The 17,580-nt window shown below is 37.7% G+C and overlaps 1 protein-coding gene and 1 pseudogene across 1 annotated transcript; one reads left to right on the forward strand and one right to left on the reverse strand.

Moving 5' to 3' along the window:
- The first annotated feature begins 914 nt into the window (after positions 1-914).
- On the forward strand, positions 915-16,953 carry LOC148092890 (uncharacterized). Its single transcript, XM_087817876.1, has 6 exons — positions 915-1,298; positions 5,225-5,277; positions 8,081-8,208; positions 8,394-8,485; positions 9,408-9,692; positions 15,926-16,953. Exons 2-6 carry the CDS (start codon positions 5,269-5,271, stop codon positions 15,934-15,936), a joined length of 525 nt encoding a protein of 174 aa, XP_087674002.1. The 5' UTR covers positions 915-1,298; positions 5,225-5,268; the 3' UTR covers positions 15,937-16,953.
- Positions 14,377-14,813, reverse strand: LOC107527340 (small ribosomal subunit protein uS15 pseudogene; annotated as a pseudogene).
- Positions 16,954-17,580: the final 627 nt, after the last annotated feature.

Raw genomic sequence — 17,580 nt, forward strand, 5'->3', positions numbered from 1 at the left:
GCCCTAAACTTGTCTTTACTGAAATTACTTTTTATGATTTTGAAGACGTGAAAGAAAAGAAAATATTCAGCATTCTTTTACAAACTAATACATAAAAATGTTGAGAAGTTTTATAATCAACGGCATTAGATTGCTTTCCTTCTAAAAAGGAGAATAAAGTTTTTCTTGCTAGTTTTTTGTGTGAGAAGCTTTATGCCTCTTACCTGCTGCCAAACTTTAATTTCTGGTGGAGTTATAGTTGTGGGAGGATATACTTTGTCATTTTAAACCAGGGATAGGATGTTTTTAAAACTGGTAAGTGTCCTGATTTTGAAGCCTGTTTTGAAAGGGTCCTTTTAAAAATTAAGCCTTGTTTTGGATCAAGACCATATTCTGGCAGGAACCCTAATATGTGAAAATCACAAATATTTAAAATAATACAGTTTTATGCTTTAAAAATGTATATATGTCTGTGATAAAAATAAAGTGGCAGGAATGTAATGTAAAATGCAAAAAAAAATTCGACTGTGATTCAGAAATAGAGTTATTACAAAAAAAGTGAAATTAAAGGGGAAAGACGGAAATAGTATCAATAATAGAAAATGAAGTTACCTGATAGAAAGTATTGAAGAAATGTTTAGATTAATGTGAGAATCCCTTTATTGTTCTTTATAATAACACTCTACCTCTGCTACAACAGATACATCTCTCTTCCATTTGGCTATGGGTCAAAATTAAGCAGCATTCCCAATATTATAGTGGCCTTGAAATTATCCAGTCAGGCTAGGGAATTCTGAAAACCCTCTGGGGGGTGAAGGAGTTTTGGTGGCTTGTGGACCTTCCCAGAGATGCCAGCGAGGCAGTGGGGCCACTGGAAAGTGCGAAGGGAAAGGAGACAGCAATGCATTATCTAGGGAAAGAGTTGGATTTCAAGGGATTGGAAAAGTACATAGCATATTTGTCCCCTTATCAAAATGACACCATTAAGCTACTCTGGGTCAAACTGGCTGTATTACAGGATCCATCTCCTGACTAGAATGTTACTGAAAAAAGAAGGGAGACCAAATGAAGGGCATTTTTCCTTCAGCCACCCTGTGTAGGTTTCCTTGCAAACACTTTTTTTGGCCAAAAAATACAGCCATTAGAAATACTAAGTTTTGTGGAGCATCTTGGTGAGCTTTTTGCTGCAACAGTTTGGTAATAACAGTATCACCAAGAAGTCCCTGGGGACTGCCACACAACAGTCCCTTTGAAGACATGCTTGACTCCACCTCACTTGCTTCTCAGCTGGCTGGTTAGAGGGACCAGCTGTGATAAAGGTAAGCTCTTTAAAGAGTCCATTTATTTGGGAGAAATTGTTGGCTGTGATTGTGAACTGGAGAGCCAAATGACCAGTAATGTGACTGAAGTGTTTAAATATCTACCTCAACTGTATCTGGTCCCTTTACACTTACATGTCTGCGTAGAGCTAGTTCATAGGCTTTTCATAGTTTTCCTGTAAAATGAGATGAGAAAGGCACAAACCCTGGAGGCAATACCTGGATGCCTTGCTGGAATTTCCTGTTTTGGTATAGTTGATACTCATCTTTAGTAGTATATGAATTTCTTTTTTTGTTTTTTCTCCCCTATTATATAATGAAACTTTGTAAGAATGTTGCAACAAATTCTGTTTAATTTAGCTAATGCAATAAACACTTATGGGGTGCCTTTAACATATGGAATACCATGAAGGACATATGAAACACAAAGAGGACCTTATCCCTGCCCTTTGGAACATTACAGTCTAGTAGGAATGATAAGATTTTGCATACAAATAACTATAAAACTAAGTAGATCAGGTTGTAAGAACATTTTTAATGATGGAGAAATACTTACAAAATAGTGTCATGAGGAAAATTAACTTGGACACTAAACAGTATATACAGATTGAGTTCTCTTAAAAAGTACAGGTATAAAGACTGAAAGAAAATGTCCCAAAATGATAACAGTGGTTGTCTGGGTGATGGACTTAAAAGTGATTGTAATATTCTTCTTTATTCTTTTCTATTTTTTCAAACTTTTTAAAAATAATGTGTCTGTGTTACTATTAGAATCATTAAAAATAAGCTTTATTAAGTGGATGAGAGTACTATTAAAAATACAAAATGTAGTGGAAGTGCATAGGAGCAAAAATTATATCTGACTGGGGTGGGGGAATTGGAAAGGCTTTAGGATTTATGTCTTTCATCATGATGAAAAACTTTCCATCTTGGAAATAGATGAAATTTTATTGAGTTGAAAAGGCATGTTATATTCCTACAACTTTTTAAAAAAGATTTTTTATTGATTTTTTTTTTTTTTTAAGAGAGAGAGAGAGAAACATTGATTGGCTGCCTCCTGCGTACCCCTACCAGGGATTGAACAGGAAACCTTTCAGTGAACAGGAGGATGCCCAACCCACTGAGCCACACCAGCCATGGCTAGTTCTACAATATTTGACATTTGACTAGTCCCTCCCTCCCCGCTTCTCTTATCTATAGCTATAGTAGCTGCTAGCTGACATATTACCTCTTAAATTTTATATTATTTTAGATATCTTTAAAATATTTTGCTACATATACCATAAAGAGATATTTTCTAAATCAATAGTTGTTGTCAATCACTAGTCATATTCCTAGTTAGAGTAGATAGACTTGGTAAAGAATCTCCACTTGTCACACTGACCTAGAAATGCTTTATTTGATCATTGGCTGGCAAGGGCTGCTCCTTTATCCTCGTGTTCTTCTGAAGATTTCTGTATCTGTTATTATTCAACCCATGAACACATCCTCCAGGGTCCAATAGGCCTCTAGGAATGAAACATACTTAATATTCCACAACCATCTGCCTCATCAACCCATGAACTTCTAGTTCTTCTGGTGGATGCCCTGGTAATGAAACTTTCCATGGTGTGTGGTGAAGTTGCAGAGGTTTGTCAGGACAGAATTTAGGTGGCATGCACAGGCTTCAGCTAACCTGAAGGGTAAGAGTCTTGGTTCTGTGCAACACTGGATGAATTATTTACCCTCTCTGTGCCTCATTTTCCTCACTTATAAAATGGAGATAATAGTACCTACTTCCATAGGCTTATTTTGAAGATTAAATTTAGCATTTGTAAGCACTTGATATATAGTTGTCATTGTTATGATGTAGAGCAGCCCCGGAGGATTGTGGTGGGGTTTTTTTTTGTCCTTAATAGAATACAGGAAGAAGAGGAGGCAGGAAAACATGCTGAGAAGATGCAATAAGTCTTACCTTTCTTCCTTTCTTCGAAATAGTAAGGGACAAAAGAACATGTAAAGAAATAATTGCTGTATAATGTGATTCATACGACAAAAGTTATGTTCAAGATAGGGAAAGGGGAATGATGAACTGGACGTGGATCAGGGAGGGCTCTGAGAAGAAGAGCTGCTGGGGCAGAGTTTGTGATAAGTGAGTAGTGGGGGGCAGATGAGGGTAGTGATGTTGGGGGGATGTGCCAGTCAAGGAGGGTTTAGACAGCATCATGATTTAGGCATCGTACTGGTGGAACTTGAAGAGTGGGAGCAGTAGTGAGAGATGAGACTAGAGAGGGAGAGTGGATCCAGCCCACGAGCAAGATTGCCTTTACCTGTATATGGATGTGCATGAGCTTCGTAACGGGGCTCAGTATCCCCTGAGCCCTTTTCTTCCACCCCTTCCAGAGCTGTCCAGGCTTGTTAATTCCATTCCCATTGAAGTGCAGCCCTGATGGGGCAGACTTGCTTACTGCAGCCTCTCCTTATGAGGAGGGGTCAGAGGTTGCTACCCTAAAATATGCCATTTTAAGGATATTGATTATATTAAGCTGATTACTTTTAAGAAACAAAGACTCAGTAAGAACCTTTGAGCTTCCCTGTCACTGTCTAAAAGAATTTAGGAAGAAGATCAGGAAAGGAGCTAACAGCATAGGTGACTGTAGTTTAATCTGGATTAGCACGTGATAAACAGGAAGGAACCTAGCAAGGCCCTTTCGGTCAAAGTCCTCTCCGAGACTCATTGTTAGATGGCCCAACAAACATTTGTTTACCAAACATTTGCTTTTTTCAGAATTGCCTTTCTGCCCTTTGAAGTCCCAAACCACAACCTCTTCTTTCTCCTTAGCTCAAGGTGGCATAAAATAGAAACATAGTGATGTTAAATATCACTTGAAATCGAAGAAATGCAAAATAAAATACCAAAATGGGATGTTTTTCATTTATTGGATTAACAGACATTTTAAAATGAGATTATACTATACATAGAAAACATCCACAATCTATTGCTTAGTGTGTATAGTATGATCTCATTTTTGTGGAGGGAAGAAGAAGATGTTTATGTAGGTGTACACATAGTAGAAACTCGGGAGATACATGCCTCAGAGCGTTGGGCACCAAGGAGGGGTGCAGTGGGCATAGTCTTCCCTGGAAGCAGTAAATAAAAGGAGTACATGGTCTAAAGTATATTTATGAACAATAATAAAACCCACTAAAATCAATCTGCTTTTTAGTATCACCATCTCCAGCAATCCTAAACAACAGCAACAACAAAAAAGATGGCATATAAGTCTCAACTGCCTGAATTGCCCCTGGGTGCCCCTATTCTTATGACACCCCCCTGTCCCTGTATGTACATATGTAATAAATTTGGTTATTCCCTCCTGTTAATCCTGCTCATGTCAATTTGATTATTAGGCCAGCCAGAAGAACTTAGAGTAGAAGGAAAATTAATTTTCCTTCCCCATAGTCATTTTTATCTGTTTGGGAAGTATCAATCCATAACTTCCCAGATACACGTGTATATCTTCTAGATATACCTCCTCCACTGTTGACTTTCCCTCAATAACATTCAGAGAGGACAGTGACAGTTGCCTGTGAAGTTGTCACTGACTCCTCAAATACCATCTCAAAGCAGACTCTGATCCAAATGAATTTAAATGTGACTCCCCTAGAGAAACAGATTGAATATTAGAGAAATAGAATTTCAGGTTTATATAGCAAATCAGACACATCTACATAGGATCAGCCTGAGTGAACTTGACTCAGTGGGCATCCCACAAGGAATGCTGAGGTGCTGGAAGTCTCTGCTAAGGGTGTATCTGGTGGCCATGGAGTCTGGAGGTGGTGTCTGGGGGGCCTTCCTGGGATCTAGCAGGGGTGGCTGGGTTATGCTGACCCACATTCTTTTTCAGCTGAGGCAAATTTTCTACTTTTCATTTTGTTTCTTACAGAATGTCTTTCCTTTTGTTGACTGTCAGAATGCTTCTGCTTGTTCATGATGCAGGTGAGTTGCTTTTCCAAAACAACTTTGTGGGCATTTCTAAAACAGCTGGGGACATAGTGAAGAAAATAGTGATTTGGAGATTTTTTAAAAAAGCAAGTGATGTAATCTCTCTGAACCTCAGTCTTTTCATTTGTTTTTGGGGGATAACAATGTTGTATTTGCTTCCCAGGAAATAGTGAAGAACAGATGGGAAAATAGACACAAATTGTAAAGAATTATTGTTACTCTAATTTCATTTTTTAATGAGAAAATCCTTACTGCACCCCCAATTTGGTTTGTCCATTTGAGGTCGTATCTGGATAACTACACTTACTCACACCTATAATTTGAACTCCCTCAACTAAAAAAAAAATCTAGCCTTCACCCCAGCCCTGCACTTTAGGTGACTCTGACAAGTGCTGATTTAGAGTATAGTAGATCAGAATATTTGAAATTAGGCCTGTCCTGAAAAATCTGGATAGGCAGTCAACGCAGGGCTTTTTGTGGGTGTGTTTTTTGTTTTGTTTTTTAGTTACTCTGTACTCAATTCTTCAAAAATGTTGGGACAAACAGTATAAACATGTTGAAATGTTAATGTAGTTCAGCTAACTCAAAGTACATATGCAACAATTTCTTTTTAAAAAAAAAAAAAAAACACGTATCCAAAATCTGCAGAGTGATGAAACACATTTATAGTTTTTGGCACATGCCGTCTCTCAGGGACCTACAGCAGTTCTCCTGGTTGCTTAAATGTAACAGCAGCTTGAAGGCAGCAGATCTCAGGCTCCAGAGATCTACTCAGGAGTTAGTGCAGACCTGGTCCATCCAGGTTATTTTAACTGACTCTTTTCTTTCAATGCTTGGTTCCCGTGTGTGCGCACACTCGAGTTTGTGTGTGTGTGTGTGTGTGTAGAGGGAAGCTGTAGGTCTAAGTAAGATGGTAATTCATTCGAGGTCAGGAACAACTCTAACTTAAATTCAAGGAGTGGATGTATATTTAAGTGAGAAAGAGAAAGGTGTTAGTTCTAATAATGTCTTATATTTTGTGTCAATATTGACAACCTAATACTATGTGCTAGGCTCTATAGTAGGTGCTTTAGATATAGTGTCTTTCTACAGTTTTTCAAGTGTTTTCCCAAAAAGCTAATAAGCTTTTTTCTGAGCTTTTGCCTCAGCTTCTTAGGTCTCAGGAAGCTAAAGACACATGGTCTAGAAATAATACAGATTGGAACAAAAGACTTATTCAGATTCAGGTAGGACCATCTGCAGACATATCAGAAGTTGGCTTTTATATTACTGATTACATCACCAGTAGTTCATGTTTCATGACTTGCTAACTAGAACCTTTGGATTCCTGAGTCTGAGATTCTTTCCTGTGGGTCCAGGAAGAGTACAGCTGTAGCAAGACCTCCTGGGTATAACTTGAGAAGCTAGAATTAAGCTACATATTCTTGAGTAAGCTACATATTCTTATGAGATTGGGAAGAGGGGCAGCTTACTAAGGTACCCACCCATCTGGTTCACTCCTCTGTCCCTCTGGAAAATGACTAAGCCATGTCCCTAGGCTCCCAAGGTATTTCATAACAACCTGGGGCAGGTGTTCTCATCCTAATTATACATAAGGAAATTATAACTCAAAGAGATTAAGTGACTTGCCCAATGCAAAATGACTTAGTCACTGGGGAGACCTAGAACTAGAACTTGGATTTACACATCTTCAGACTAAGATTTATTTATAACTACAATCCACTCCTTCATGATTATAACCATATTAGACAAATAGCAACAATTTGAGCAAGACTTTAACTGAAACATAGCCTCTCCTTCATCTTGAGCCTTCAAAGTCAGACTGGAATATATCATTGCATTCTTTTTCTTTTTAAGCACGCAGACATACAAAGATACATTATATGGGGATAACCATATCACAAATTGGAACAAAATGTCCAGCAATAGGGATAAGTTAAATGCATTCTATTTCCTTAGTAATTTCTCTTTGGTGTTTTCCAAGATATTTTTTTTCAGCCATGGTTCACATTCAGTACCATTCTTCATTAGCTTCAGATGCACAGCAAAGTGGCCAGAAATCATGCACTCACTCTACGGATCCCCCTGATGTCCCAAACACCCACCCAGCCCCATACATAGTTATCATGACATTATTGACCATATTCCCCATACGGCAACTCACAACTCTGTGACTATTCTGTAACCACCAATTTGTATTGCTTAATTCCTTCACCTTTTTCACCCAGCGCCCCCCCCCCCAAACAACTATCAGTCTGTTCTCTGTTTCTATTTTGTTTGTTTATTTTGTTCTTTAGATTCCATATACCATCACATACTTGGGTCTCTGCCTTGCCCATTGCAGATCTTGGGATTTCTCACCTCCATAATAACGTGATCTCTTTATATAGGTTTTGTTTGTTCTGTTTCTCTGGAGAACCCTGACTAATATATCAGGTAACATTTTTTAAGTGTTTTCAATGTGCTAGACATATTCTAAAAGCTTTCCTTGAATTAATTAATTAATTCTATTTACTAAGACCGAGGTAGGAACCTAGGAAAGAAAATTCTGAGCCTAGTATAATATGGGGAAAGGCAAAATACACACATTGCAAATCTCACCTTCCATGCTCATCTTTGGGCTCATTCTTTCAGCCTTCCAATGATTTTGTAAATGCCAAATTTCCTGTGCTAAATTCCTATCTGCTTGAAATAGCTAGAGTGATTTCTTTCATCTGTTATTAAACTTTACCAGAAACAGTATTCACTGGTCTTTCTAAGTACTTTATTAAGGTCATTTCCTCTTTGGCCTTCTCAGTGTCTACAGAAGAGTTGCGGGCCCACCCTTTCACTGATGTTACCCTCTCCTGCTATTTCTCCTTTGTGGAGGGCACAGAAAATCTTGAGTTTTATTGGGAAAGAGAAGACATCCAAGAAGAATATGAGGTAAAAAATGATAAAGAATATTTCCGCTTCTTCAGGCACTATGATTTTTTTGAAATTTTCTCTAAGTTGGTCTACCAGTTTCGCAATAACACAGAGCAACTAGAGGACCAAAACTCTTTGTATGAGGGAAGAGTCTCCGTGGATCGGGCTGAAATTTCTGAGGGGATTCTATCACTTTTACTAAGAAATGTGGATTTCATGGATGAAGCTATCTACAAGTGCTCAGCCACCACACCGCATGGAAGAGGAGAGAGTACAATTAAGCTAATAGTAGAAGGTAAGGAAATTTATTGGATGAACTTGGTTTCAAGCTCTGTCCCTATTCATAGGGATAAATTGTAAGTTTTCTCTTCCAGTAGTCTGACTTTTTCTCTTCTACTCAAGTTATTATAGGCTCTTCTCATTCCTATAATGAGAGTCAGGTATTTAGAATGTCAGTTCATATTAGCTAAAAATATTGCTCTGAACCAAAGTTACTGTATCTGCACCTATCATTCAAATAAGCGAACAAAACATAGGAAAAGAAAAACAATGGCCTATCCCAGGTTCAAATTTTAACACAAACACCAAAATGTTCAATAACAATACCCCTACGTGACTACTCTGAGATCTGATATGTGGTTTAGTGAGAAGAGCACTGCATTGGGAGTGAGGAGGCTCACGTTCTGTTCTGGACAACTCATTTAGCTTTTCTAGGCTTCATTTTCTCACTATTAAAATGTAGGATTGAACTGAACCAGTGGATCTCCATAGTGCTTCAGAAATTCTCACCTTTCTCGGGATTACTTTGAGAATGACCTTCATCCCACCAGAGATCTCACAGAGGGGTGGAGGGAAGCATGGCAGAATTTCTCCAGGGTAGGAGCTGGAAGAGATGGGAAGGTGATGGTGGAACCATTGGTTATCTTCTGTGTTTCTCAGCAGAGCATATGAGGTCAGTAGAGAGTTCAAAACGAACCCCCCAAAGAGGGGAAGATTCCAAATATAAACACAGTAGTAGTAGGCAAGATCTGGATGGCAGGAGCATACATGTCTCCTGATTTTCTCTCACTGTACCTGGATCAAAATTTTAACTACAGTGAACCTCAAGATATGTTGCCTACATGAGTGTTAATGTAAAAACTCTGCAAGATTTCTGCTAGCTTGATCCTCCTGGGGCTGAAATTAAAAAGGAGCTAATTGTTATTTTTTTCAACCAGACTCTGAAATGCCCCAGGTGCAGTTTGATAGGATTGATGATGACAACGTGGCCACGTGCATCTCCAAGGGCTGGTACCTCATGCCCAATGTGACCTGGTTGGACCGGGCAGAGAGGGACCTGAGCAACCACAGTACTGTGGACGTCCTGGAGGAGCAGATGAATGGCTTCTACAGGGTGTTCTCCGTCCTGAGATACCCTGTCAAGTTGAATGAGAAATATGTCTGCTACATAACAGAAACAGATGTGAACAACAAGCCCTTCAGAATCATCCGCAAGTACCCGAGTAAGTAAGTGAAGGCAGGGTGTATTTCAGAAGTCATCAGTCATTAATATTTACTGAATGCCAAATGTATCAGGCACTTCTGGTCTCTCTGGAGATTTAAAGAAACATCAGGAACATAAGTTTGTAGCTTGGGGCAAGAGAAGGTGGTGAGGTGGAGTCTCTTTGGGTTTGAAGAGACCATACTTAGGGACTGACAACTTTTACCCCAATTGATGTGGCAGTTACTATGTATGAGGCTTCTGTTTCCCTGCTAAGGACATCAGCTTTATGATATGACAAACTTGAGTAGTCACAGCTGCCATTTATCAGCCTCTCACCACATACCTGGCACTTTATATATTTCATTTTAAGTCTTTGCCTCAACCCTGCAAGGTAATTGTTATTGTCCTCTCTCTTTATGAGAAATCCAAGAAGTTAAATATTTTGACTAAGGACATGGCTAATAAGCACAAGAGTTAGGATTCAAACCCATCCTTTCTGAATCTAAACTTCATGTACCTTGTTTTCTTATACCACATAGCATTTATGACTGTGTGAGTGGATCTGAGTCTAGAGAAAGAGAAGCCCCTGTGCGATAAATAATGAGACTAGAAATGAAATTGCTGCCCCATTCATGAATCCTGGACAGTCTTAATATTGCTATCTAGCTACATTCTGGGAACTCTGCAGTTCCTTGATAGAGTCCTTGAGAGAAAATTTGATGGATAATTTTGTGTGTGTTGATTCTGTTACTTCCAAACTGAATCCCATTCCTCAAGGAAGGGTTCAGGAACTTTAAAAAACATGTAAGAAAAGGAACATGTATTTATTGAACATACATGATATGCTAGGGTGAACCTAGGTACCTTCACATACCACACTTAACCCCACAGTGACCTCTGATGTGGATATTATTACCCTATTTAGCAGAGAAGGAAACAGGGAGAGAAGCTAAATTTCCAAAGACTACACAGCTGAAAGTGTTAGATCCTAGGATTTGAACCCAGGTCTAAATGTTAACAAAGGTCTGTGTACTTGCCACTCGACCACAGTTGACTCAGGGGCAGTACAGTCCTTGTGTTATAGCATCCAGAGCCTCAGGCAGAGTCCTTGATGTACGCTGCCACAGGGGGCCCCGCCTGCCCTCTCCCTCACGGAGGGAGGCGATGGTGAGGATTAAACTTGTACCATAAGCTAATTTCTTCTACTTTCCCGTGTCCACGACTTAGATCTTTACCAAGCCCTCCTTGGAGGGTTAGATCTGGCAGGGACTGTAGCCGTCATCTTCTACCCACCATAGCATGAAGGAGTGAGGAAACAAGCCCAGAGAGGCGAGAGAGGTATCCGAGGTTGTACAGCCTCTATATGAGAAGTGTTAAGGGAGTCTGACTTCATGCAAAGGTTGATTGATCACCTTTCAGGTTTGGTAAATACAGGCATGGCAGTTAATCAAAGCATTCAAGACACTTTTGCAATACTGATCTCCCAGTCAGTAGCTGTGAATATTACACAACTGTTAAAATTATTCACTAAAATTTTTAATGACATGGAGACAAGCTTACAATATAATGTTAAATTTTAAAAAGCAAGATGTAAGCTTGTATGTGTAGTATGGGCCCACATTGTTTAATTGTATGCATATTAAAAAGATAGGATGTATAATAATAATTATTATTAACAACAATTACTGGTTACTTCTGCATGATGGGATTAAGGCAATTTTTATTTTCTTCTTTTTACTTGTCTGTCTTATGCAATATTCTATAATGAATATGCATTATTTTTATAGTCCAAAAGAGCTATACTTTAAAAATTTTTTAAACACCTTTATGAAATATAATTCACATGCCATAAAATTTATTCATTTGAAGTGTGCAATTCAGTTGTTTTAGTATATTCACAGAGTGTGCAACCATTGTATCTAATTTTAGGACATATTTATTACCCTAAAAAGTCCCGTATCCATTAGCAGTCACCCTCCATTCCTCCCACTATTCCCTCTGTCCTTGGTAAATACTAATGTACTTTCTGGATAATATACATTTGCCTATTTGGACCTTTCATATAAATGGAATCATACAGTATGTGGTAACTGGCTTCTTTCACTCAGAATTATAATATTTTCAAGGTTCATCATGTAGGGTGTATCAGCACTTCATTTATTTTTATTGCTGAATAATATTCCACTGTATGGATATACCACACTTTATCCATTCATCAGTTGGTGGAAATTTGGGTTGTCTGCACTTTTGGCTATGATGAATGCTGCTGTTATGAATATTGGTGTATACGTTTTTGTGTGGACATGTTTTCAGTTTTCTTGGATATATACTTAAGAGGAGAATTGCTGAGTCATGTGATAATTCTATTTTTTAAAACCTTTTGAGGAACTAGCAGACTGTTTTCCAAAGTGGCTGTACCATTTTACATTCCCACCAAGAGTGTACATGAGCTTCATTTTTCAACATCCTCGTCAGCGCTCATTATTATCTGTCTTTTTTTATTTTAGTCATCCTAGTGGGTGAATGGTCTCTTGCAGTGGTTTTGATTTGCATTTCCCTGATGGCTAATGATGTTGAACATCATTCTATGTGCTTATTGGTGATTTATATATCTTCTTTGGAGAAATATTCATTTAAATAATTTTTTTAAGTGGGCTACTTATTTTTTTATTATTGAGTTGTAAGACTTTGTATATTTTGAATACCAGATTTGCAAATACTTTCTCCCCTTCTGTGGGTTATCTTTTCATTTCTTGATGATGTCCTTTGAAGCGGAAAAGTTTTTGATTTGCCTAATCCAAGATCACAAAGATTTACTCTTATGTTTTACTCTAAGAGTTTTATGATTTAACTCCTACGTTCAGGTCTATGATCCATTTTAAGTTAATCTTTGTATATGGCATGAGCTAGGATTCCATTATTATTTTGTGTATTCAGTCTTCTCGGGACCATTTATTGAAAAGACTATTCTTTCCCCATTGAATTATCTTGACTTCATTGTCAAAAAACAATAGACGTAGGGTTTATTTCTGGACTCTCAATCACACCCCTTTGAAGTATCTATTCTTATGCCAGTACCTTATGCCAGTACCATACTGTCTTGATTGCTATAACTTTTTAGTAAGTTTTGATACAGGGAAGTGTGAATCCTCCAATTTATTCTTCTTTTACAGGATTGTTTTGCCTATTTTTGTTTTGATATTTCTGTATGAACTTTAGGTTAACCTTTCAATTTCTGCAAAAAGGCACCTGGGATTTTGTTACAGAATGTATTGTATTTCTAGATTAATTTTGAGAGTACTACCATCTTAACAATATTGTCTTTTAATCTATGAACATGGATGTCTTTCCATTTATTTAGGTCCTCTCTAATTTCTTTCAATGATATTTTGTAGATTTTAATGTATAAGTCTTCTATTTATTTTGTTAAATTTATTCTTAAGTATTTTATTCTTTTTATGCTTTGTAGATACAATTGTTTTCTTAATTTTATTTTTATTTTTTTTTAAATATGTATTTGTTGATTTCAGAGTGAGGAAGGGAGAGGGAGAGAGATAGAAACATCAGTGATGAGAGTCATTGATTGGCTGCCTCCTGCACGCCCCCTACTGGGGATCGAGCCCACAACCTGGACATGTGCCCTGACCGGGAATCAACCTTGATCTCCTGGATCATAGTTCCATGCGCAACTGCTGAGCCACGCTAAGTGGGCCTTAATTTTATTTTTGAAAATTTTTTGCTAGTATAAAGAAATACAATTGATTTTTGTACATTGGTTTTGTATCTTTCAACCTTGTTGAATTTATTAGTTGTTATAGTATTTTTGTGGATTCCTTAGTATTTTTCACATACAAGATCATGTTATCTATAAATAGAGACAGTTTTATTTCTTCCTTTCCAATTTCGATTACTTATATTTCATTTTCGTGATTAACTGCCCTGACTAGAACGTCCAGTACAATGCTGAATAGAAGAAGCGAGAGTAAACGTTCTTGTTTTGTTTCTGATCTTACGGATAAAGCATTCAGTCTCTCATTGTTAAGTATGAAGTTAGCTGTGAGTTTATTGTAGATAGACTTTATCAGGTTGAAAATATTTTCTTCTATTGCTAGTTTGCTGAGGGTTTTTATCATGAATAAATTTAGGGTTTTTCCAAATGCTTTTTCTGAATCTATTGAGATAATCATGCAGTCTTTGTCCTTTATTAATATGATATACTACACTGATTGACTTTTGTATATTGAACTGACCTTGTGTGTTCCTGGAATATATCACACTTAGTCATGGTATATAATTCTTTTTATATGTTGCTGGAAGGTATTTTGTTGAGGATTTTTGTATCTTTGTTCAGAAGAGATACTGGTCTGTAGCTTTCTCTTCTTTATCTGGTTTTGGTATCAGGATATTACTGGCTTCATGGAATAAGTCGAAATGTGTTCCCTTATCTTGTGATTTTTATGGAAGAGCATGCAAAGGATTGGTGTTAATTCTTCAACTTTTGATTTTATTTCATCTTTTGTTTTTCTATTCTCTATTTCATTTACTTCAGCTCTAGTCTTTATTATTTCCTTCTTTCTGCTTGCTTTAGGTTTAGCTTGATTTTCTTTTTCTAGTAACTTAAGGTGCAAGGTTAGGTTATTGATTTGAGATCTTTTCTTTTTCCTAGTTAAACAGTAATTTTATTGCTTGAGCACATGGACATTTTATGCAACCTGGGCAGAGGCTGTGGATGACTTGTATTTCCAATTGGGAGGAGAACTTGTTTGGTCTTACAATATCAAGCCTACTGGTGAATACGGCTCTTGATCAGAATCTGATGGAATTTAGCAGTATCTTTTCTGTTCCTCTCAAGATGCTTTCAAACAGCAACAGCTTTTTTAATTAAATGGTAGAGATCCTCAGGGAGATCAGGTGCAAGTCCTATGGACTTAAGAATTCTCAAAATTTTTTTGCTTGTCACAAAATGTACTTGTGCAATGCCATGTGAATCTCTCAGGATCACACCAATTTGTGACCAATTTTTGGCCAGTTTGTAGATTTGCTTCTTTACATTGTCAGGCATCAACTTGAGCCAGGTGGGGTTACTGCACTGGTAGGGCAAAGCCAACTGGGATAGGCCTTTCCCTGGAACATGCATGCAACCAATGATGGTGGTGTACTAGTAGAGATCTTCTTTTTTAATATAGGTATTTAGAGCAGTGAATTTTCCTCCGAGTGCTGATTTAGCTGCATTGCATAAGTTTTGTTATGTTTTCATTTTCATTCATCTCAAAGTATTTTCTAATTTCTCTTGAGATTTCTTTGACCCATTATTTATAATTGTGTTGTTTAATTTTCACATATTTTTTATTTCCTAAATTTTATTCTATTCTTGAATTCTAATTTAATTCCACTTTAATAACCTTTGAAAATATGAAGTGTGAGCATTGGGGACAGTAGTGGTTCTCCAAGCAGCATACCCCAACCAGCAACATTGGCAACACCTGGAAGCTTACTGGAAATGCAGATTTTCAGGCCCCACTCAAGACATACTGAATCAAAAATTCTGAGGGTAGGTCTAACAATTTGTGTTTTAACAAGGCCTCCAGATGATTTTGACCCACTCTCAAATTCAAGAATCACTGATACAGGGCGTTTTTCAACAAGCTATTACTTGTTGTTCTCAGCTTACTAAATCCTGTGGTTTCTAGATTATTTTTTCATTTTGTCAAGCCTGTTTAGAGACTTCCTATGCTTGGGATGCCTTTCTTTTCTTGGACTGCCTAATGGACTCCTGCTCATCCATCAGGATTTGGCTCGGACTTTAAGCCCTTCTTAATTCTCTTACTCTCATTTTCATTTGTTCAATATTTCATTCATTTGTGAAATATTTGTTGGGCTACAACTCTGTACCAGATTCTCTTTTAGGCACCGGGGATGCAACAAGGAATAAAAGAAATCTCTACTCTCATGGAGCTTACATGCTAGTGGTGGGGAGAATAGACAGTAAATAAACAGATCATTAAAATATGTAGTATATCACTAAATGAATCCATTCATATGAAATACAAAGACAGGCAAAATTTATCAATGCTGTTAGAAGTCAGGATAATGGTAACCCTTGGAGCAGGAAAGGGATAGTGGCTAGAAGAGAGCATGAGGAGATTCAAAGGTGTCTTTCCTGAGTAACTTTCAGAAATACACTGAAGCTGAACACAGAGTTTGTCTCTGATACAAAACTCCAGGCTGCCATGCTGTTTTTCTTTTTTGCAGGGAGAAAGTAGCCTCGCACATCTGGCTACTTTTAAGAGACTTGAATCACATCCGCCCAAGAACCAAATGGTCTTGCCTGGAGCTCCTGGCTTTCTCTTGTGGGTGATGCTCTTTTTTCTTCTGGGTGCCTATCTGCCATAAACAGAAAAAAAGTAAGATGGAATAGGACCAGTGTGTTGGATGTTGACTAAAATTGTAGAAGCTCCCTAATTTTCTCTATCTTAGGTCTTATGTTGAAATCTCGTTTCTTTCTCTCTAATTCTAATTAATTTAAGATTTACTTTTATTTGACCTATGCCTCTCACATGTTAAGTTCTCTGAGTAAACTTTAAAAGACTTCACTGCAAAATGAAAGATAATTAAAGGCCTTATGAACTATATACTCTGTGTATATTGTATTGATGTGGTGCCTCAGTGACAGACAACTTGTTGGAGAGTTCAGGGCAGAGCAGGTTTTCTCTAAACCAGATCTTTTGGGTTTTGGTAATGATGTTACATAGGCACTGTGCTGATACAAAGGAGAATCTGAGAAAGAGACATCTATAAAAGTGATTATGGAATTATTGCATTTGTAAAGGCCTTCTCTGGGCATTACTGGACAAAGGCCATGGACATTTTGAAAATACAAAGGTTAGACTAACTCTTGAACTTTTCTGATTTACCCAGTTGATTTGAGGGTCTTTATTATTCCTAAGCCCCACCGTCCAAATGTCTCCTATCTCTATGCTTTATATAGAGATTCTCTTCTTTTGTTCCTTTTGGAAGTAGGGGCAGGGCAATGTCTTTCCTGGTGGTTGGGCCTTGTAGAAATCAAGCTTAGGTTATGGGAGAGAGGAGAAAAGGCATGTAAGAGAAAAGATAGACAACTGCTCAGGAACCAGAGACTTAAATGGGCTCAAAACCAAATTTTTTGAATCACTGGATTTAGGTGATAAAATAGTTCCCATGGAGGTAAGACATCTGTCTGCTTCTAAAACTTCCACATAGGCCGTCACGGGAAGAAGGAACACAAGAGATTTGTATAACTGCACAGGTTTGGCATGTGCGTTCCTAAGGTAAGTCTTCACCAGGCTAAACCTTTGAGGTGTATGCTGGAGGTTGCCGGGGGACCCAGACTGGCTGTCATGACTCCTGGGTGTATCAGGTTTTGGGACACCAAGTTGGACTGGGGATCGCATTTCAGGGAACTTCAGAGGCCTGACCTGAACTGCACTCACATATCTACTTAGTCTTAGAAGAAACTGAAGCGAGATGTGCAGTTATTAGAACTAAATGAAAGAACTGATGACTTAGTTATATGTGATCAGCAATTACATAATACAGAACACTAATTGGGAATTAATGGTTCACATTGATGTGATGATCTTTATTTTTTTATTTTCTTTTCCAATTATAGTTGACATTCAATATTACTTTATATTAGTTTCAGATGTACAGCATAGTGGTTAGACAATTATATAATTTACAAAGTGAGTCCCCCGATAATTCTAGTACCCACCTGGCATCATACATAGTTACTGTAATATTATTGACTATATTTCCTATGCTATACTTTACATCCCTGTGACTGTTCTGTAACTACCACTCTGTACTTCTTAATCCCTTCATCTTTTTCACACCTCTCCCATCTGACAACCCTCAGTTTGTTCTCTATA

Source organism: Miniopterus natalensis, chromosome 6 (assembly GCF_054644295.1).
Source record: "Miniopterus natalensis isolate mMinNat1 chromosome 6, mMinNat1.hap1, whole genome shotgun sequence".
In the NCBI taxonomy this organism is placed as follows: domain Eukaryota; kingdom Metazoa; phylum Chordata; class Mammalia; order Chiroptera; family Miniopteridae; genus Miniopterus; species Miniopterus natalensis.

Coding starts and splice junctions, on each gene's coding strand:
- LOC148092890 (XM_087817876.1), top strand. Junction 8,209..8,393: donor ACATCCAAGAAGAATATGAG/GTAAAAAATGAT, acceptor ACTTTTACTAAG/AAATGTGGATTTCATGGATG. Junction 8,486..9,407: donor AATTAAGCTAATAGTAGAAG/GTAAGGAAATTT, acceptor TTTTTCAACCAG/ACTCTGAAATGCCCCAGGTG.